Here is a 23,216-nt window from a genome sequence, read left to right as displayed (position 1 = left end):
TGATCTCTGGTTCTCAAAGCTAATCTCACGTCTCACGGGGCCCAAGTTGCCCCTTAAATCCCACTCCAAGTGCCTACATTTCTTGCTTGCTCCATGAATTTAGAAACAAGTTCTGTTCTTGCCAGTTCTCCTTCACTACATTCAAAGTAGCACACTCTAGGCAGTGCTCTGCACTCGCTTTCTTCACTTACTAATACATCCTGGAGACCATTCCATATTAGCACACTGATACTGTTCTCATTCATATTTCATAGCTGTGTAATAATATTCCATTGTGTGAATGTACCATCACTCACTGAACCACTATCAATGGTTACTGGGTTGTTTCCAGGCTAACCCTCTTGACAAATGGCACAATAAAGAACCCTGAATCTGGATCACTTCCTATATTTTCATGTGGATCTCTAGACTATTTCCCAGAAATGAGATTGCTGGATTCAAGTGTAAATGAATTTGTAATTTTGATAGATATGATTGGATTCTCTTCAAAAGGGTGCCCATTTCTCCAATCTTCACCAACAAAGCATGATGTCAATATTTTGGAATTTTGTCAATTCCATAGGAAATAGAATGATATCCCAGTGTAGTTTTTATTTCAATCTCTTTGCATTTTTCTTATTATGAGTTAAGCATCTTTTTAATACGTTTGAGATTGATTAAGTTGTATCCTCTCTGAGTACTGTACAGTAAATGAATCCACAGTGTTCTAGAAGTATTTTCTTGGACTCGCCTTGATCAAATCATGAATTTCAAAAGTTGTTCTTTATCTTCTTATTTTCTTAGACATCCTATTTATACTGTAATATATATCCTATGATAATTTCTATACTCATATATACACTGTATATACATGTGTCCCTGACATACGCCATTTTTCAAGCAAAAATACCTGTGTGCTATGTAGGTTTTTGACTGCATACTAAATGTCATCTCTGACATTAAGTGGGTTCTGTAAGCATAAATACTGAATGACATGAATTTGCACATTTCCATCTAGAGAGCATCCCCATTCATAGGGGTGTCCCTATTCATGCATTTTAGAGTCATTCAGATGGTTTTTTTGTATCACCATCCCCCAACCCACAGCCATACATAGAGATGTCCTGTACCTTCAAGACCTGCTGAGATTCAGGGCAAATGGCTGTTAACCCAGAGTAAGGATGCCCTGTGTGTTCAATGCTGGCTTCTCCTCAGAGGGGCAGCACTTGGGTCTGCCCATCCCACTCTTAATATTCACACAGAGAGTAAAAACAACTTATGCCGGCAAAGGCAACATAGGAGTTGGTGGGGCTCTCTTCCCACCCACCGACTGCAAAGCTTCTTTCTCATTTGTCTTTACCCTGGAAGCTCTGAGGTTTGCTTCAGCTGCTGCAACTAACATCTCTGCCACCACATCCCTGGACGCTAATTTTGGACATATCTACTATTTACTGTTTTCTTATCTCGGCTTTGTTACTTTTTCTTCTTCCCCTTCCTCCTTTCATTTTCTTGTCTCTTGCCTCCTGACATTGTACAATAGACAAAGTCTAGCCCTTTATGAACAATATTAGGCAATGGTGCTCATCCTCCAGCATCCAGTTCAGTGTGTTCTAGCAGTTCCATGTATGAACGGATATTAAAAGAATAAAATAAACACTGTGGTGGTGTTTTGAAAATGAAATGTACCACTGCATGTAAACATCCTTTGTGAAAGTGATATACTGTATTGTAGGATCTCATCACTGCAGACAAAATTAGATCATGGGCCTTGTCAGGGAGAGATATTTGAGTCTCAATACCCAAAAGAAACAAAATGAGAAAAGCATGGGGCAGGGAGATGGCCTCTTCCTCTAAGACAAATTCAAGAAGACAAAGAAATCCACATTATACAATGGAAAGTTGAAAGGATGTGCTTTCTAGGAGTCAACAGCCTCATTGACGAAAGCCAGTTTTATGCTATGTATGTATACACACATATGTGGATATACATATATATTTGGCTACGTGAGCACAAAGAAAAATATGGGAAGATGCCCCACTAATGGTTATCATGCCTTTGGCTGGGTTGGTAGAAAGAAGGGCACGTACGAGGAAAAGAAAGGCCAGGCTGGTGCGAGTCAGGCAAAGTAAAGAAAAAAGGGCTGCACTTAAAAAGTGTATATGATCACACCTGTGTAATATTAATTACATACGTATCTGTGTAAAGAAATTACATTAAAATGTGTTTAAAAAAGGAAGGAAGGGAGAGAGGGATGGAGTGAGGGAGGGGAGGGGCCTTAGACACCACAAACCCACACTCATCTCACAGGTGGGAACTGGAGAGCCTCTGATGGGAGGGTGGCAGAGCTGGGGCGATTCTGGCTGGCTTGGCTTCCTGAAGCAGGACTGGGAGCAGGGTTAGGGTTAGGTGCTCCTGGGCACTAAGGATCCCAACTTCGGAAGGAGCTCAGAGAAGTTGGTCGGTGAGGCCCCCCCTAGTGTATGTGCAGGGGTGCTTTCCAGAGCAGAGACAACAGCTGTGCTTCTGAAGCACCCGAAGCTCTTAGCTTTCCCTTTGCTGGTCTGCAGGAGGCGAGAAAATGTACTCATTATTGTGTCCTCAGGACAATACCTGCAATTAAGAACCAGGAGACCCTGGAGAACAGATTGCATGTAAACTGGGGCTTTGGCTGGAAGGGTGAGAAAAGGCTCATGGGACCACCTTGGAGGCCAGGCTGCCATGTCCTCTATCACGAGACAGGGACCCATTCAGGTTTTGAGAGGGCTTCTTTAAGAAAAATGATATAAATCAGTATTACTTCTGCATATTTTAGAAATAGGTTATGTCCACGTGTGCCTATTGCTAGGATGCCCCCTCAGTGCCTTGGAAGGGGCGGCACAAGGGAGGGAATATGAAGCTGGACCTTCTCAACTGCGAGGTAAACTGTCCTCAGCCCTAGGGCCAAGGTCTGTAACTCCATAGCACCCACCAGCCTTCACATCCAGCTCTGCACCTTTCGCACCATGACGACGCCCACAAGGAGATGCATGATCCCCAAGAGTCGCCCAGAAACTTCACCTCATGCTAATCACATGGGCAGTATTACCTCGGTTTCTAAACAATAAAGATGACTGTAGCAGCTAATGTTCTGTGGGATTTAAAACGAGGCATGGCGATTCAGCCCCTTAACTGTGATTACCCCTTAAAGTATATATGGTAACCCGGCGGGGGTGGGGAAGGGAGAACTCGATAAGACATAATGGCGACGCTCATTTTTACCCTATACACTTCTATGTTGTTTAAAACCGTGCTTACTTAGGTTAGATTTGTAATTATTTTTAAAATTTATAGTTAAAATAGTAAAAGAAATAATTAAGATGTAATAACTTTCATCTCTCTTAAACAAAACAAACAACAACAACAAAAAAAACCTCAGTAAGGCCAGAAATACTTACCTAAAAGTACTGTGCCACAAATCTAGCACCGCCAACATTGTAGGGTTCATTGCGTTCAAGTGATCCCTAATATAACTGCTTGCAGCTAAAAAAGATTTCCTCCAAGGTTTTGGAAGAATTTCCATTCTGAAAGCAAAGAGAAAATAGTCATCTGCTTTAAAAATCAGGAAGTCTTATAAAAGTCAAAGTACTTTTTGAGTAATAATTTTATTTGAGTAATAATTTTTTGAGTTTAATTTGAATTAAAAATACAATTTATCCCTCATGGTAAAAACAAAATATGTAATTATGTTTTAAAGTATATAAAAGTCATACTCTTTGTGGTTTAGTATAATATTTAACTAACGCAGATAAAATTAGATTTGAATTTTTATCACATAAGGCAATTGTTTTTCTCTAAATGCTTGATGTGATGGAGTCCACAAATAACTAATAGTGATCAAACAGGAAGAGTAGCCAGCTACGTTTTATATATATCTTAAAAGATTTTTTTTTAAGGAAACCTTTAAACATTTTATGTCCCTATTGTTTTTAAAACATTTTAAGAATATACTTCAGCCTGGAAATCTTCTTGAACTTCACCTCTGACTGTGTAAAGGTCACTTACAAAATCATAAACAGTAACATTCTATTTAAAGATATTTATTCTGTAACTCCTCCGACTTGACTAATCATCTTTTATATACTAAAGATGTGCCATTTTCATCCTTCAGAGTATATTTAAACATTTACATTTTATGCCAGTAAATTTTTTTTATTCTCATTGATTTTAAACACTTAGTCTTGTTTTAATATATAGTAAAGTTAATTCAGTTTTTCATTTGTGGTCATATCACCTTTACAATTACAAAGGATAGTTTTTGTCTATCCCTGGGAGAAAAGCTGTTCTCCATAGAAGATACATTGACTTTCTTTTTTTTGGTTGTTAAGAGAAACAATTTGGGGCACTTTTAAATGATACAAAAAAAACAAAGTAAAACTGAAGTGGTTACTTAATCATATAAGTTCTATTCTTCAAACTATTTAAGTGATGTATTCCTAAATGTTATTTTAGGGAAAATATATAGCAAGTGGATTTTCCCATATGTGTTCTATATTTTAATCCATGTAATATATTCTGTGTTTGCATATTTTCTGCAACATTCCCACTGTGTTTTGGGGCATTCAAGTTGCCTTCAAGCGTTCATGTCCCTAATACTTCTAAAGCCTGTGCTTGGAGCTGTGGAGATAAAAGATCTGTATCAAGGTCTTTCACCAGAGCACTTATGTTTTAACCACATAGGCATCCATCTGTCAGTGTGTGTTTGCCTACCCATCTATCCATCAATTTGTAAACATAACATGTTAGGGCTTAAATACATAAACAAAGATAGTATGATCAGCTGTATATATGCAGTACACAAATTATAAACATATATATGAGAAAATATAACTAGTGTATAAATATATCCACATACAGAGAAATGATTGCAGAAAATCAATATTCTTAGTGAAACCTGATTGCTTACTCAGCACGATGGGGTGGAAGTTCTTCTACCTTTCTGTCATCTTCCTTTTCTCTAGGATCTTTTAAAACAAAATCAACTAAAAGAAAATTGAAAAGTTCTGATCAACAACCTTATAGTAATTATATTATTTCCCAAGCAATTGCACAACTAATTCCTTTAAAATTGTTTACATTAAGTTTTTTTAAAATGAGAGATTTGTGCAGTTATAAACACAAGAAAATTTTAAAATTTTTATGAGAAAATCTATGATGTCTGTGTCTTTGAGAATATATATACCCTTTCTTAACAATGTTCCTGTTCTTTATTCGAAAATCATTGCTCTTAATATTATTGATACATTTTCCTTTTTAGCTCTTCCACCAAAAGTGTTCTTGTTGAATTGAAGGTCAACAATACAGAGTAGCAGTAGTTTCCCTTCACTGAGGAAAGATACATATTGCTTTGCTGTTCTCTTTTAAACTGCTTAAGAGCATAGAACTACCTTGTTATGAAATCAGTAAAGTGAGCTACTTCTGCCTCTGCAGTCTTTAATTCAGTTAATTCTAACTTTCTTGCTTTCTTTGAAGATGCTCTTTCTAAAATGCAAATATGTTTTTATCCCTCTGCCTAAAATCCTTCAGTGACTCTCCTTTACCTTCAAATGCTTAAAAGTAAGCATGTAAGGCCCTTAGTATTCTATCCCCTTCCCAAAATGCACCCTCTTCTTTGGCCATCAGAACCGCTTGCAAGGTCAGAAGAGCCTTTCGCTCTTGTCTGCCATCATTCCCACCATTTCCTAGGCCATGCGTGTTCCCTAGTCTGTATATGTTCATCCTTCACAACTCAGTTCAGGTGCCACAGAGTCCTTCCTAACAAGTCAGGCATGACCTCTTCTCCCTTAGACCATGTTCTCGATTTCTCTCCTCACTGTACTTGCTACTTTGCTTTATAATTTAGTGACTTGTCCATGGCCCTCATTACACTATGAACTCTTTGGGGGCAAGGATATGGCTCTTTACATGATCAAAACACTCAATAGGAGTCTTCAATGCAGTGAATGCCCTCCTCCCTGAAGGGTCCCGCAACCATTTCAAAGCAGTATGATTTCTCCAACTTTGACATAGCATCAATTATACCAGGCTTACTATCACAACCAATCGAAGAACCTTTTTTTAAAGCACAGATTTGAAAGACTGCCTCCAGAGATTTTAATTCAGATGGGCCTGGAAATGAGTACTTTTTAAATGGCTCTGATAATGTCAGTCTTAGAGCCTATTGGTCTATACCATGAGTCAGCAAACTTTCACGCAAAGGGCCAGACTGCAAGTATTTTCAACTCTGTGAGCAACAAGGTCTCTATCACAACTACTCAACAATCTCTTATGGTGCAAAAGCAGCTATAGATAATATGCAAATGAATGTGTGTGTCTGTGTTTAATAAAACTTTATTCACAAAAACAGGCAGTGGGCCAGATTGGGCCTATGAGCTGTAGTTTGCCAACCTCTGGTCCATAGCAGTAGTTTTGTAATTAATCACACTCTAGTTTATGATATCAGTAATATTAATATTAATTAATTAACATTTTAAAATTTGTTTCAGTTATGTCCTTTGTTTAGGGGATATAGCCCTACAAATAGAAAGACAGTTTTTAAAAATTTTTGCTATATTTTATTAATGAAATTTGCCTGAGATCTTAAGCAATGTAACCACAATACAAGAAACAGCCTAATAAATATAATAAATAGTTTCAAAGATAGGTGTTAACTTTAAATTTTTTAAAATTTATCTTTAATAAGACGCATTCAAATTAGAAAGAGAAATACTGATTTACCTATGGATTTTTTTACACTAAGAAGATAATCTTCTCTCATTTCATCAGATAATGCAAGTATGCTGTTAGTGAGGACTTTCAGATGGTGGGGGACTAAATCCAATACATGCTCCAGCCAAGAATCTTCCATTGGGGCTACGTGGTCCGTATCAATTCCATGGTGGATATAATAGTAATATCTCTACAGAAAAGATAATGAGAAATGGAGATGGGTTTAATACTATAATAAAAGAAGTATTTATCAAAACTAAAACCACTGAGCAAAATTAAAGTTTTAGTAGAACAAAGTATTTACAAATCATAAAAAATTATTTTTTGCAATTCATATTGGCATTATTTGAGCTCTCCTAAATTAAAAAAAAACTTAAAAAAAAACTTATTTCATGAAAATTAAAACTCTTACCTTAATTCATAACTACACTCTAAAACTTGAAGTTACATTACTAAATATATGATGTACTAAACAGAACTCATATATGTGGAGGTAGAATTTAGTGTTCTATAAATGTGTGAAAATTTAGGATGTTCGTTTTTGTCCTTGTGTTATTGATAATCAGAAGTAGATCTTAAAAGCTGTAAGTGAATCAGTATCCCTAGTCATTAATCTCAGAAATATTATCCAACAGGATTTACAAAATTTCTAATTGGCCTGTTAATATTTCATGCCATAATTTTACAGATGTTGTTAAATGTGTACACAAAAAATTCATTTTAAGACATGATAGTATTTCTCTAACAATGGATATTTAATGTCAATATATTTTCCCAAGTTTTTACATGTCACTTATCAGAAAAAAATTTAAACATCAAAAAATACTTTCAAATTAGCAATGTTAAAGTCTTTGATATTTGCTTTTAAAAAATTCTATATTTGAAATCGTTGAAGAATTACTTTTTTCTAGAGTAAGTTAATATGCTCTGTGACATGTACATTATGTAATTAAAATAATTTCTCATAGAATAAAGACATGTAAAAGCTATACATGACTGAGGCTAGCTTTAACATAGGGAGCAGGGAGACTTGAGATTCTCTGACTGGGGTCTTAGGAAACGAGGGGAAGAATAATTTCCTCCGTTAATCCAATAGAGCAATTTTATGGAACTTCATCTTTACTCCTACATCCATGTATTTGCACAGGAAGGAGCACAGAATAAACTCAAAGGCACAAGAGCACCTTCAAGTGCTTCCTTTACTTTCAATTATACTGACAAAAGAAATAGCTTGTTACCAAGATGTCTCTCTCTATTGCAGAAGTGGTTAGTTTTGACAATGTGCTTTCATCCAGAGTAGCTGAGTCTAAGACAGCATCTTGTTGCCTAAGAAAATGATAAACACACTATTCAAATGTATATAAATGGCAGTTAGAACATAAATCAATAGATTTATCTGTCAGACTGTCTTTTATAAAATAAGAAAAAAAGGCATTGTGGAACATTTTTAAAATAGTAAACATATTTATTTGGTACCGTATTCCTCCCAGAATACCTTCTCTTTATTCAGAGAGAGAGTTTTATTGAAAGTGATTTGAAAGATCTAATTCAGAGGCCACATCCTTTTTGATAGGCTTTATTCATTCTTGCTCATTGCTCCAAAATCACCTCTCTTCTCTGAACTTTTATAGGAATGTTCTTGCATTATTCCTAAAACATGTATGGTTATTTATAAATATGACGTTTAGAAGAGCACCAATGGAAAAGACTCTAAATGTAGTTTTGCCAAAGACACAGATATATTCTTCAAGAGACCATTTCTCAGATTTCTAGGAACACATATTAGAAGTTAGCAACAAGTGACATAGAAGCTCATATGCTCCTATGTTTTTATTATTGGCTAACTGTTCATATAATACTATAACGTTTCTAGGTATAATTCAGTTCAAAACCTATATCAGATATGAGCTACATTTTGTAACTTCCTCTGGGGCTCCAATGTGTGAAAAGTTCACATCTTCAGGAAAATAAGTTGTTCTGTGATACCTTTAACCTCTCTATCATTGAATGTATCATGCTCCAGGTCCCAACTTCATCAGGATGGATACAGGTTAGTGATGCTGTGTAATAAAATACTTCTCCCCACTAACTGTCCAGTGAGTGGAGACTGTAGGTTTATTGAATATCTGTCTTGAGATATCATACCAAAGTAGGTACCCAGAATGGATCTTCTGACTTAGTTTTTTGCAAATCTAGGAATCCACTATCTTGTGAACTTTAGACTTATTGTTTTCAACTAAATGGACCAGAGAAGAGAGGCAAGGCAATGTGTCAGGAATGTCTCAGGAATAGCTCAGGAATGTCTCAGATCTTCAGGGTATTCTGTGGCTGGAAAGAGAAGGGTTATTTTAACTGCAAAAGTAATCATCTCGTTATTTTGGTGTTTGTATAGTAATAAGATACTAATGACAGTAACGTACTTCAGGAATCAGGACATCTGGGTTCAGATTCTGCCACTATAAAGTTTATGACCTTAATAAATGGATTGTTGGGTTTTTTTGTTTTTTAATGGAAGAAATGCTTATCCTATCTACTTTGCTGAATCCTGACGCTCAAACTTCATCCTCTGTGTGAGTAATGTGGACCTAGAAGAATGCAGCAAGGTCAGGAGAGGTGAAGAGGGAGGAGGTTAGGGGCTACAGGAGAGGCTGCAGAAGTTCTTGCAGTCAGAATGAAGATCCTTTCAGCTCTAAAACTCTATAAATTTATCGTTCTGTGGCCGCAGGCAAAGAGCCTGCTGCTAGGAACAATAATAGAAGCTTTCTCTAATCCTCACACCTACTGTTACAGGAGACAATGACATTATTATCCCCACTGCACAGATGAAGAAACAATGTCAGAGAGATTAAATAACTTCCCCTTCATCACACTGTTAATTAAATACAAAACCAAGGATTTGCCCATCCATATGTGCTTCTAAACTGTCATGCTCTTTCCATCAAAGCAACATTCCATTCAGAAATAAATCAATCAATACTGGAGACACTTTACCTGTTAAAGAGAAAATATGATGTACTTTATTTCTCAAAACTGAAAGAACTATATTGATATTTTTTCTCTTTATCAATAGAGATTTTTCGTTCAAGATGGTGACATAAACATCCTTTTTTTCAAGTTTTCCTATGAAAATGGTAATAATTTGAATGCACGATTGTAAAGCAACTAGAGGGTCATCAGCTGAGTAGATACTTCAACAAATTTTTGGAACATGAAAAGAAGATAAAGAACAGATGAAACAACTGAGAACACTGAGAAGACCGTAACTCATGCAGGAAGGAAACCAATCTGCCTAGGAGACCCCTAGAAAAGGCTCTCGTGTTGCAATCAACAGGTACCAAGGGAGGAAACGTATAGGAAGGCTGACAGCAAGGAAATTATCTGAGCAACTTTATGCCAGCAAATTAGACAACTCAGGGGACTTCCCTGGTGGTACAGTGGTTAAGAATCTACCTGCCAATGCAGGGAACACGGGTTAGAGTCCTGGTCTGGGAAGATCCCACATGCCGCAGAGCAACTAAGCCCGTGCGCCGCAACTACTGAGCCTGCACTCCAGAGCCTGCAAGCCACAACTACTGAGCCCACGTGCTACAACTACTGAAGCCTGCACACCTAAAGCCCATGCTCTGCAACAACAGGAGCCACCGCAACAAAGAGTAGCCCCCACTTGCTGCAACTAGAGAAAGCCCGTGCACAGCAACGAAGACACAACACAGCCATAAACAAACAAACAAATAAATAAATAAATAATTTTTTAAAAAATTAGACAACTTAAATGAAAAGAACATATTCCTAAAAGGTAAAAAAGTACCAAACATGCCTCAAGAAGAAATAGAAAATATGAAGAGATCTATATCAAGTAAACTAATTGAATTAGTAAGTAATAATCTTTCCACAAAGAAAAGTTCAGGTCCAGATGGCCTCACTAATAAATTCTATCAAACAAGTAAGGAAGAAACAACACCAATTCTACACAAATTCATTTGGAAAATAGAGGAGGTTGAAACACTTAACTCATTTTATGAGGCCAGTAGTACCCTGATACCAAAGCCAGACAAAGACATCACAAGAAAAGTACAGTCCCATATCATTCATTAATGTAGATTTGAAAATCCTTAAAATTTTAACAAATCCATTATGTATATTACATATACATAATGACTAAGTGAGAGGAATGCAAGGTTTAACATATGAAGATCATTTAATGTAATATGCCATATTTAAAAAGGACAAAAATCAAATGATCATCTCAATGGACATTGAAAAAGCATCTGACAGAAATCCAGCATCCACTCGTGACGAAACCTCTCAACAAACTAGGAAAAGAAGGGAAATTCATTAATCTAATAAAGAGTATCTTAAAAACCTACAACTAACATCCTACATAAATGTGAAAGACTGAACACGTTCCCAATAAGACTGGGAATTTCACTATCACCAGTTCTATTCAACAACGTACTGGGGCTTCCCTGGTGGCGCAGTGGTTGAGAGTCCGCCTGCCGATGCAGAAGACCCACATGCCGTGGAGCGGCTGGGCCCGTGAGCCATGGCCGCCGAGCCTGCGCGTCCAAAGCCTGTGTTCCGCAACGGGAGACGCCACAACAGTGAGAGGCATGTGTACCGCAAAAAAAAAAAAAAAAAAAAAAATAAAAGTAAAAGAAAAACAATGTACTGAAGGACCCAACAAGTGTAAAATGGAAAGAGAGAGAAATGAAAAGCATCTAAATTGAAAATGAAGACATAAATCTATTATTTGCAGACAACATGACTGATATGTAGGAAATTCTAAGGAATCTTTTAAAAAGCTCCAGAACTAGTAAGCACATTTAGTAAGGTCTTATGATATAAAATTAACAAGCAAAAACTCAATAGATTTTTCTATATACAGAGAAAGAATAATCAGAAAATGAAATTACATAATTTCATTCACATCAAAAAGAAAAATACTCAAGAATAATATTTTTAAAGTCTAAGACTTGTACATTAAAAATACAAGACACTAATGAGAGCAATTAAAGAAAATCTAATTTAATGGAGAGAAATAACATGTTCATGGACTGGAAGGCTCAATATTATTGAAATGGCAATTCTCTCAAAATTGATTTATAGTTTCAATGCATTGTCTACTATATCTCAGTAAGCTTTTTCTTTTTTTTTTTTTGCAGAAACTGACAAGCTGATCTTAAAGTGTAGTATATGAAAATGCAAAAGACCTAGAATAGCCAAAACAATTTTGAAAAAGAAGAATAAATTTTGTGGAATTAAACTACCTGATTTCAAAACTTAATACAAAGCTACGTGACAAGTGGTGTAAATACAGACACATAGGTAAATGCAAGAGAAATAGAACCCTATATATGGTCAAATGATTTTGGACAAACATGCCCAGGTAATTTAATGAAAATTGTCTTTTCACCAAATGAGGCTCAAACATTTGGATATCTATATGCAAAAAAATTAACCTTAACCCTTACCTCATAACACAGATACCTAATTGAAATAAAGCATGCACATAAATGTAAGAGCTAAAACTAAAACTAGAGCTAAGCTAAAACTTCTAAGAAAACATAAGAGAAAATATTTATGATCTTGTGATAGGAAAAGTTTCTTGGATATGACTCCAAAAGCATGAACAATAAAAGAAAAAAATGATAAGTTGAGCTTCATCAAAATTTAAAACGTTTGCTTTTCAAAAAATGCCAGGAAGGAAATGGAAAGATAAGCCACAGACTGGGAGAAAATACTTGCAGAAGATATATCTGATAAAGGACTTGCATAGACACTATATAAAAAACTCTTACAAGCCAATAATAAGACAAACAACCCAATTTTTTAAAATGGGCAATAGGTTTAAGTTGACAGTTCCCCAAAGAAATTATGTGAATGCCAAACAACTACAAAAAAGATGTCCATCGTTATTAGTCATTAGAGACATACAACCTAAAGCCATGATAAGATACGACAACACATTTACTAGAATGGTTAGAATGACAAAACACAACAAAAGACAAAGTGTGGGCAAGAAGGGAGAGAAACTAGAAACTTCTTTATACATTCCTGTGGGAATGTAAAATAGTATGATGATTTGGAAAACAGCTTAGGAATGTCTTAAAAATTTAAACATACACCTACTACACTACCCAGAATTTCTATAAATAGGTATCTACACAGCAGAAGTGAAAACAGATGTCCACAAAAAGACCAGCAAGCAAAGCTCATAGCAGCATCATTCATAATAGCCCCAAATAAGAAACAGTAAACAAGATGGATTTCAAAAACATACATACTGTATGATTCCATTTATGTGAAATTGTAGAAAAGATAAAGCTATAGAAACAGAAAGCAGATCGATGATTGCCTGGGGCAACCAGTGGTAGAAAGGATTAACTGAGATGGGCAAAAGGGAACTTGTAGATGACAGAAGTATTCTAAAACTGGATTTTGGTGAAGGTTGCGCAACTACAGAAATTTACTAAGATTCATTCAATTGTACATTTTTAACATGGATGAATGTAATGGTATGTAAATTATATCTCGCTAAATCTGTTTTTTACAGACTTTGAAAAAACAAACTGACAGTACAAACAGATTGCAAACAAAGAAGTAACAAATAAAGCAACAAAGCCTTCTCATCAACAATAATATATGCCATCATGTGGCTATAGATAATACTGTATCGTGTAATTGACATTTGCTAAGAGAGTAGAACTTAAGGGTTCTCACACACACCAAAAAAGGTAAATATGTCAGGTGATGGATGTGTTAACTTGATTGCTGGAAATCCTTTCACAATGTGTAAGTATATTAAATCATCACATTGTACACTTTAAATATATTCTATTTTTATTTGGGGAAAATTGTTAATATTTTTCAATGTTTTCCATATTTGTAGGGAAAAAATTACTATTATCCTTTAACTCTTTAGTGAGCTTAGTCATTAATTCAAGAGTAAGGGCAAAATAGTAGCAACCTTTACAAAAAATAAAAGTCTCGAGTTTACTCTCCACAGATCCTCATTGAAAGAACTACTAAGGGAAGGACTTCAGCCAGAAAAAAAAATGAACCCGGAAGTGAGGAGTGGAATGCAAAGGCAACTTTTCTAAGAAATTAGAAAACATGTTAGTAAATCTAAGTAAGTAGGAGCTTTAGAAAAAGAGTATGGGGAGTTTAAGGACTTGGTAAAACTAAAATATTATAGAAATATTGGTAGAAATAAACAATCACATGAAAAATGCAAAGGAAAGTTCAGAGCTAAGTTAAAGCACTCGAAGGTCCTTTCATATTATTCAGAGGGAAGATGGATCAAATGAATTTTAAACTTTTAAAAATATAAGTTATTATATGTGGCTTTAAATGCTAGGGTAACCACTAAAAGAATAAAAATATATTTGATAGCTTTTAAGCCAATAGGAATAAAGGGACAGAAATTTCAATTCAATAGAATAAAAAAGATTAAATAAGCAAAGGCAACATACAGTAAATAGAAAATACAAAATAAGAAATATGTAATACCAATAACTACAAATGGGATTAAACATGCTACTAAAGTCCAGAAACTCAAAGATTGAATTTTAATAAGACCATCCATATAGTGTTTGTTAAAGGTATAACTAAAAATGACAATGATTAAAAAGAGACTTCTGGGCTTCCCTGGTGGCGCAGTGGTTGAGAATCTGCCTGCTAATGCAGGGGACACGGGTTCGAGCCCTGGTCTGGGAAGATCCCACATGCCGCGGAGCAACTAGGCCCGTGAGCCACAACTACTGAGCCTGCGCGTATGGAGCCTGTGCTCCGCAACAAGAGAGACCGCAATAGTGAGAGGCCCGCGCACCGCGATGAAGAGTGGCCCCCGCTCACTGCAACTAGAGAAAGCCCTCACATAGAAACAAAGACCCAACACAGCCAAAAATAAAATAAATAAATAAATAATAATTAAAAAAAAAAACAAAAAACAAACAAACAAAAAAAGAGACTTCTGTTTCTTATAACACAGCAGCAAAGATAATCTGAAAAACCTCCCAGTACCATTCTATAAATACTGGATAATATGCCACAAAGCTCCTTTGAATGCATAGCTGAGCTCACAAGAAAAAAAGGAAATACTCAGGAGGGAAAAGATGGAATGACAAGGCAGAGTAACAGCCAACCCCCGAGGCTACGGCTGCCCTTGGGGGGCGGAGCCTTGGACTTTAATGCCCATGGGGGTCAGGAGATGATTCTGTAGGCTGGAGTTAAATGGAGAATTCAAACCCAGACCTCTGTATGAAGCTGAAACCCAAGACGGGCTCTATCCTCAACCAGAGGAGGACCAAACATGACAGGCACAGGAAAGTTGTGTCAAGAAGATCATTTGTCTTGGCCAGGACATTGGGAGGAGAAAAAATCGCTTCTATGAGTTTGTAACCAGAGGCCTACCCACCCACGGCTTGGAGTGTTGATTTTACTCCAAGTTCGTGTGTTCTGAGAGGGCTTAATTGAAGAAAGTGATGTAAGTGGGCCAAGCTGGTAATGTCTAGTGGTGCCTGGCAAAAGCAAACTCCAAACCACTCCTGCAGAGGCACACGCCCACGATCTAACTGCACAGGAGCCCACATATCTGCCATCTCTTTGTCAGCACACAGTGACCACTGCCCTCCCCTCAAGATGCCTATCCAGCCAGTAAGGTGTCACATGGGGACAGTAAAATGGAGCTCTGTGGGTGAGTGACTTACTGTAATGTGTCACTAAATTCTGTTCACCAATGGCAGTGTGTGTGCGTTGAGAGTCATGATGAAAGAAAGGGGCTACTGAACAACTAGCGTCAAGCTGTGAAAAAACAGGCAAAGAGGAACTGGTGACTTGCATCTGCATTGCCCTCCGTAAACAGATCTGTACTTCAGACTGGGCAAGCCCTGCCCTGATCACACTGCTGATCATTTCAGCCCAGTTCCTTCCTTTTATACACAAGGAGACCCACAATGCCAAGGAAGTCACCACATCACCTGAACAGACAAGATGGGGAAAAAAATAACTGCCCCAAATCTTCTACCAGGCAGCATGCCTACAACCAGAATTCCCAGACATTCAGCTCTCTCAACCAACACCAAGTATTAATATTGACACCTGATGGAAGAAATGTTCATATATTGAGGTACGGGGAAGTCTTTCTGGCTTATACATGATTTGGCTTGAACTTCATGCTAACTCAAACAGCCTGTCTTATGGCCCGTCAAACATGCCTTGTACATCTGTTTTAACCATTAAAGAAAAGATTGCATTTAAAAATCTAAATGGAGTGACTGCTTCAGGCATTTAAAATGGAGCCAGGTGGCCATTGTGGATGTGGTTTCAGACATGTTCCTGCATCACTGAGAACTTAAATTTTCTGAACTGTTATCAAATTCAAGGATACCACCAGCCATGCTCAAAACAGTATCTGCTGGCAGCTGCCAGCTACAACCCCTTGTAACTATGCAACCATTTTGGACCCCAACCAATCCTTACTTAACAAGCATCCTTCCTTCTTGCCAGATCCAATTATAATTCTTGATAAACAACTCATGAAACTAACTGTAACCTTGTAGTTTTTGTCTTTTTAAGCCTTCCCCCATTTTGTAGTCTGGAGGAACACCAGTCAAGGGCTTATTGAACCTGTATGTCCTAGATTACAGTCCTCAGTTTGGCTTGAATAAAACTCTCTCCTATCCCTAGTATAGATTTTTTTTATTGATCATTTTCATCAACATACCTTTTCAGCTGATGATATTTAAAAGTGAGACACCTTTAGAGTTAAGCTCAGTCTTTCGTTATTTATACCCTGACCTCATTCCAACAAGGCTTTCAGGCATCCTTAGAGAGGCACAGAATTCTTATAATTTTAGATTAAAAACTTCCCAGGGGCTCTAACGAGGATAACACTGGTTAGCTTATAGAACTTACATAATGACATTAACAAGAGTGCTTCTAAAGTTTTCTCGTTCTTTATGTGGAGATTTGCTCTTTGATTTGGAAGTAGATGGTCCAGCATGACTATCATCAATCTGGTCGAGTAACCCGCCCTTTTTTCCAAAGCGTTCCATGTATTCAGCTTGAATTTTTTAAAAAAAGGCATAAATTAGTCATCTAAAAAGTAAGCTAAAATATTTAAGTGGTTAGAATAAAATGCTGAAGCATGTTTTAAGAAAAAAACTACATTCTTTAAGTTCTTAAGTAACCACATTTTCTTTCACTACGAGGAAGTTAAACTAACTCTCATTTTATGTCATCATGAGAAAACTTTATTTCAAGAATATTCATTAATTTATTTTATATTTTGATTAATGTTAATAAACTCAGATTTTCAATTATATTTGCATAGAACCTTCTTAAAATGAAGATTAAAATTATTATAAAAACAGAATATAAAACTATTTCAGAAAATTTAAAGAACCATGATGAAAAAAATGTTAATATTCAATACAATCAATCTGATAAGTCAAAAATATTAATATAAATAATTTAGAAGTAATGTTTACAACTTACTAAAATCCCCCTTAGAAAAACCTTTAGTCTTTGATACAGAGGCAAATTCTGAATACAATAAATCAAAGTTTTATTATAAACATCCCAATTCCTAAAATATCAGCTTTTATAGCATTTACAACAGCCTGAAATAACTAAGAACCGGATTCAATTATTTTCTTAGGGAACACACTTGGGATAAATTTTTCTACTTTACATAAATATTTCAGTTTACGATTTCATTGCTCTAATTAACTAAATATTGTGTGATTTTTTTCTCTAGAAAATGTCCTTCAAGTCTAAGATAGAATATTAGAGTTCTTACCATACGATTGTTGATTTTTAACACTAAACTGCTCTGGAATACCTTCATCCCGCTTTACACTCAGGTGGAATGATGGAGCCGCCTGCTGCCACTGGGGCTTTGAACTCACCTGAAATATGAAATTTAGATAGCATTAACAAAACAAGGTCAGGGGACAAAAAAAACTTTTTTCATGAAATGCGTAAGAATGTATAAACACAGACGTTTTCTCAAACAAATTAGGACATCTGTAAAGAAGGCACAAATACCCAATAGCAAATGTCACTAAAGTCTGTGAATGGCACGGTGTGTGACATCTGGGACACATCACCAAAGGCTCTGCTGCTGGTTTGACGTGGACACCTGTTACCTAACTGAGGTGTTCATTCCACAGAGTTTACTCACCCACAGACATTGGCAAGTGATTTTTTAAGCCTTCCATCTTAATTAGAGCCACACCGTGCTGGACTCCAATGCTAATGAGTTCCTCTACATTCCAACTCCAAAGGATCTTCCTGTTCTCATGGCTTCAGCAGCTCTAGATTACCCTGGCAACTCACAAATTCATTCCATCGTTTAAGGCAGGGGTTATAAATTCTTATATCTACACAGTTCTGGCAGGTATCATGAAAGAGGGAGGAAAGGTAGTGATGATAGCTAATTGGCACTCAGCTTCAGTGCTGGGAAATGTTAGGGGGTGGTGGGGACTGTGGCCAACAGGAGAAAACCTACGTCTCCTAAAACGGCAACAACTAATTAGCTCGAGCCAGTTACTGCGATAACAGAACACAGACCCACTGTTGCTAGAACCTATGTCTCTTCAAGAAACCCAGATGGGTGGGTTTTAAAGTAGAATGTACATATTTTTAAACAATGACAATTGAATCTGTGTCTTCCTCTCACATTCAGGCCAACTTGACAGCCCATGCTTGTACTGGCTTTTATTGAATAGTTTTACTCTTCCCAGCCCTTTACTCCTACTTTCAAATAAACTACCTGCACAGAAGCCCTTTTTACAGGCTCTTCTTTCACAGGAAAACAAGCTGAGACAATTAATAAGTCAATGCTTTTCCATCCTTCCCTGCCTGCCTTTCCATTCTTCCGCTCTCATCTTGCTCCATAAAGGATTTCAGATTCATGGGTGGGCTATGAGTAAGGTGTTCACAAAGGGTGGGAATCAGGTCACCAGCTCAGAGGGGTTGGGAGCCACCAGCACTGGGTCATCTTCACCCTTGATTTCAACAAGGATCACCACCAGAAGCATAAATGTCTGTAATGAAAATCACTCTAGGGCTTAACTACTGCCGGAAGATTTTATCCAAGTACCAACCTTAATATTCAAATGAAAATTGTTTGTTTGCTTTGGTCAATGGATTTTTTTAAATCTCTTAAAAATATCATCTCCCTTAACACACATGAAACTGAGAAAATGAATGCTGAGAACATGTAAGATATGGCCAAATATGAACATAAAACCAAGTTTAAATCAGCCAATAAAAGCATTTTAGACTATTATATGCCAATGACAGGAAAGGATTATTATTCAACTCAGCCACTGAATATTGAATCAGGAATTTTAATTGAGTTTACATCTCTAAACCTATATACTAATAAGACACAACAAACTAAGGGTAATTTTTATTTTTCTCTTTTAAAATTTGTGAAATTTTTAAACAGAAAATGCCTATCCCATTTCACATCTTGTCTTTTAAGCTAGAAAATTTAAGATAGATTTTGCAGAAGCACAGAAAAGGTGCTATGGCTCAATTCTATAGAATCTGGTATCATTAAAAAGAAATTTCAATTAAAATGTATATTTTGAAATGTTCATTTACTTTATCTAAGAATATTAACTCAAGTTTTCTAAGTGAAAAATGTCCTCCACTTTAAATTATCAGGAATCTTTCTCTACAAAGCAACACAAATTCAATTTTATAGTTTGTTCTCAGCTTTTAAAATATCTTTCAAAAAATAATGCTTTGGATGAAACTTGAGAACATTATGCTAAGTGAAATAAGCCAGACAGAAAAAGACAAATACTGTATGATTCCACTTATGAGGTACTTATAGTAGCCAAATACATAGAGACAGAAAGTAGAATGCTTGTTGCCATGGACTGACAAGAGGCGGAAACAGGGAATTAGTGTCTAATGGGTACAGTGTTTCCGTTTGGAAAGATGAAGAGCTCTGAAGATGGATGGTGGTGATGGCTGTACAACAACATGGATGTACTTAATGTCTATGAACTATAGATTTTAAATGGTTAAAATGATCAATTGTATGTTATGTATATTTTATCACAATTTAAAAAAAAACCAAACAGTGTTTGCACTGAACCTCCACTTAAGCTCAGCTTCCAGCAGTTACAAGAGCAAAACTCAACGGCATTAAATTCAATATAACTACTAAATGGTAAAATTTATCACAGTCAAGTACATCTTACCCAGCACTTGTCAACTGAAAATGTCTATTAACTGCCTCCTCCACAGGACAATGACAATTTTTAGTCATAATAATAATAATAAAAAGGATGGCAAGATCTGAAGAATCTTCTGTGGAATAGCATTTCAGTGCCAGAAGATGCATCTCAAAGGTCATCAACGTCTCTTACTTTCAAACTCAGAAACTGAGGCTCGGAGAGGTAAGTGACTCCCTCAGATGGCAGGGCCATTAGTGACGAGGATGTAACCCAAAGCTTCATCTCCTAATTCCAACACTGATATATTTTCTGCTAGACAATCTTGGAAATACTTTTATCCAGAATATTCAAACATACTGTACACACTATTAGGAAATTACAGCTTACACTTACTTTATTAAGATAGTTATTTTTCCTTTCATGTGCACCTCAGAATTTCTCAATCAGAAAATAGTCAAATTGAGCACAAAATTCAAAATCATAAATTCAGTTACTTATTTACAAGTTTGAAACTAGTAAACATTTTTAAAAGGGCAAAAATCCAATGAGAGTCTATAGGTAAATTACCGTAGGCAATTGTGGTAACATTCTTACTGGTGTCTTGGATTTTTCTTTGCTGGATGATTTATCCTGCATTTAAAGAAAAAAAAAAGTTTACTCTGTTAATGATAAAATTGATTCGTTCAACCAAATTTTACAGAGGATCTAAAGTAAAGCACTTAGTATTCAAAATATTTAAAGACATACCCTACTACTTTAAAACAAATTTATTTAATTTATTTATTTTTGGCTGCATTGGGTCTTCGCTGCTGTGCACGGGCTTTCTCTAGTTGCGGTGAGTGGGGGCTACTCTTCTTTGTGGTGCGCAGGCTTCTCACTGTGGTGGCTTCTCTTGTTGCGAAGCACGGGCTCTAGGAGCGTGGACTTCAGTAGTTGTGGCATGTGGGCTCAGTAGTTGTGGCTCATGGGCTTAGTTGCTCCACGGCATGTGGGATCTTCCCAGACCATGGCTTGAACCCGTGTCCCCTGAATTGGCAGATGGATTCTTAACCACTGCGCCACCAGGGACGCCCCTCTACTACTTTTTAAATTCTCAATGTTTGTCTTAGAATTGCTTTTTCATAGCAAGGAAAGAAAGGAAAGTGGTATCCAACAATACCCATCAGAAAGGTTTAAAAATGTGCAAAGGCTTTTATCCATTACATCATCCCCTAGGAATTTAATCTGAACCTAGTTAGTGTCCAGGGCTTACTGTACTCCACCTCCCTTCTCTATCACTAAAATACCATTTCTGTTCTATTGACAACCAGAATGCTCCACTTCCTAAGCTGACAATGTATTCAGGTTAATGCATCGTCAGGTTACTGTAAGTAACATATACTTTTTAGCAGCAACTTTCAGGGAAAAGGGCTGATATCTTCCTTTGAGTAGAGGAGGATTCCATGGTAGGAATTCCACCTAGGTAAGAGGAAGCACTGTTGACAATAATGCTTTGTTCTATAAAGCAGATCATAAATTGTGCTTTTTGCCAATTGTCAATTTATTGCCTCTCAGCTCCAAACCTACCCTTTTTGCCCCCCTTTGTGATTGGGCAGGACTCTATAACATTTCTCCTTTGCCAACCAGCATTAATATTACAAACGGTGTCAAAACAACACTGTGAGAGGAAAGGACTCTCTTCCTGGTTCCAGGGCTTTTTGTTGCTGCTTCCATGGTGTGGCTGCCAGCAGTCAGCATCCTTGCCTGTGGGCACCTTCCCAGCCTGTGGTGTGTGGCTAACCCAGTGACAGACACCCTCCAGCAGGGTTGCAGGTTTCACGGGCATCCCGAAGGGCAGCTTCCCAGAAAGTTTCCCTTACATCATAGAGGGAGACTTTCAAACTCTTCAGCACGCAAGCAAGGTGGTTTTCTCACCTACCAGCCTAAGCCTGCAACACCTCAGCAAACATCTTTGCCATCCAGGTGGGCCATAGCCATTCCCTCTCCAAGGGGTCTTAATCCAGGCTTTGGAGAAGTAATGGATCTTCCAAGTTTCTTCCTCGAGCACTCTCCCTTACTCCTAAAGGGAATGGCTACTTCTTATATCTGCTAACTCTGTACTTTTTTTAAGCTACATTGTCCAAAACAGCATCCATTAGCCACCTGTAGCTACTGACCACTATGAAGTGAGATGTGTTTCAGTGTAAAATATGTACTAGATTTTGAAGACTTAGTACAAAATACAAAACATTTAAATTATCTTGCCAATCTTTATATTGATTAGAATATATATTGATTACATTGTGTGTGTATTGTTTTAAGAAATTTACATGAATTATCTCATTCAGTTCTCTTTACAACTCTGTGAGGTGAGCAGTACACCACTTTTGTTCCTACTGTATACATGATGACTTTTTATATGAGGTACTCTCTACCCACACAAAGCATACATTCCAGTCAATATTTTTGTTAACATCTTTATTGAGGTATAATTGCTTTACATTGTTGTGTTAGTTGCTGCTGTATAACAAAGTGAATCAGCTATACATATACATATATCCCCATATGCCCTCCCTCTTGCGTCGCCCTCCTACCCTCCCTATCCCACCCCTCTAGGTGGTCAGAAAGCACCGACCTGATCTCCCTGTGCTATGCGGCTGCTTCCCACTATCTATTTTACATTTGGTAGTGTATATATGTCCATGCCACTCTCTCACTTCGGCTCAGTTTACCCTTCCTCCTCCCCATGTCCTCAAGTCCATTTGCTACGTCTGCATCTTTATTCCTTTCCTGCCCCTAGGTTCTTCAGAACCCTTTTTTTTTTTTTTGAGATTCCATATATAGGTGTTAGCATATGGTATTTGTTTTTCTCTTTCTGACGTACTTCACTCTGCATGACAGACTCTAGGTCCATCCATCTCACTACAAATAACTCAGTTTCATTACTTATTATGGCTAATATTCAATAGTATATATGTGCCATGTCTTCTTTATCCATTCATCTGTCGATGGACACTTAGGTTGCTTCCATGTCTTGGCTATTGTAAATAGTGCTGCAATGAACACTGTGGTACATGACTTTTTGAATTACGGTTTTCTCAGGGTATATGCCCAGTAGTGGGATTGCTGGGTCGTATGGTAGTTCTATTTTTAGTTTTTTAAGGAACCTCCATACCATTCTCCATAGTGGCTGTGTCAATTTACACTCCCATCAACAGTGCAAGAGGGTTCCCTTTTCTCCACACCCTCTCCAGCACTTATTTTTTGTAGATTTTTTTGATGATGACCGGTGTGACTGGTGTGAGGTGATACCT

General features: G+C 36.9%; 1 protein-coding gene across 3 annotated transcripts in view; it reads right to left on the bottom strand.

The window, feature by feature from the left end:
* The window catches only part of DNAH7 (dynein axonemal heavy chain 7), a 247,269-nt gene that overhangs the window by 206,805 nt on the left and 17,248 nt on the right, over positions 1–23,216 (bottom strand). For all 3 annotated transcript variants that reach the window (XM_067741149.1, XM_067741150.1, XM_067741152.1), the window contains exons 2-8: positions 20,491–20,553; positions 17,526–17,634; positions 16,640–16,787; positions 7,963–8,050; positions 6,734–6,914; positions 4,923–4,998; positions 3,415–3,540 (exon numbers count right to left, since the gene is read on the bottom strand). In XM_067741149.1, the coding sequence (XP_067597250.1) occupies positions 3,415–3,540; positions 4,923–4,998; positions 6,734–6,914; positions 7,963–8,050; positions 16,640–16,787; positions 17,526–17,634; positions 20,491–20,553 (791 nt within the window). The remainder of the gene's footprint in view (positions 1–3,414; positions 3,541–4,922; positions 4,999–6,733; positions 6,915–7,962; positions 8,051–16,639; positions 16,788–17,525; positions 17,635–20,490; positions 20,554–23,216) is intronic.

Source organism: Pseudorca crassidens, chromosome 6 (assembly GCF_039906515.1).
Source record: "Pseudorca crassidens isolate mPseCra1 chromosome 6, mPseCra1.hap1, whole genome shotgun sequence".
NCBI classification, from domain to species: domain Eukaryota; kingdom Metazoa; phylum Chordata; class Mammalia; order Artiodactyla; family Delphinidae; genus Pseudorca; species Pseudorca crassidens.
The sequence above is the reverse complement of the archived record's forward strand: the minus strand, read 5'-3'. Positions and strand labels throughout refer to the sequence as shown.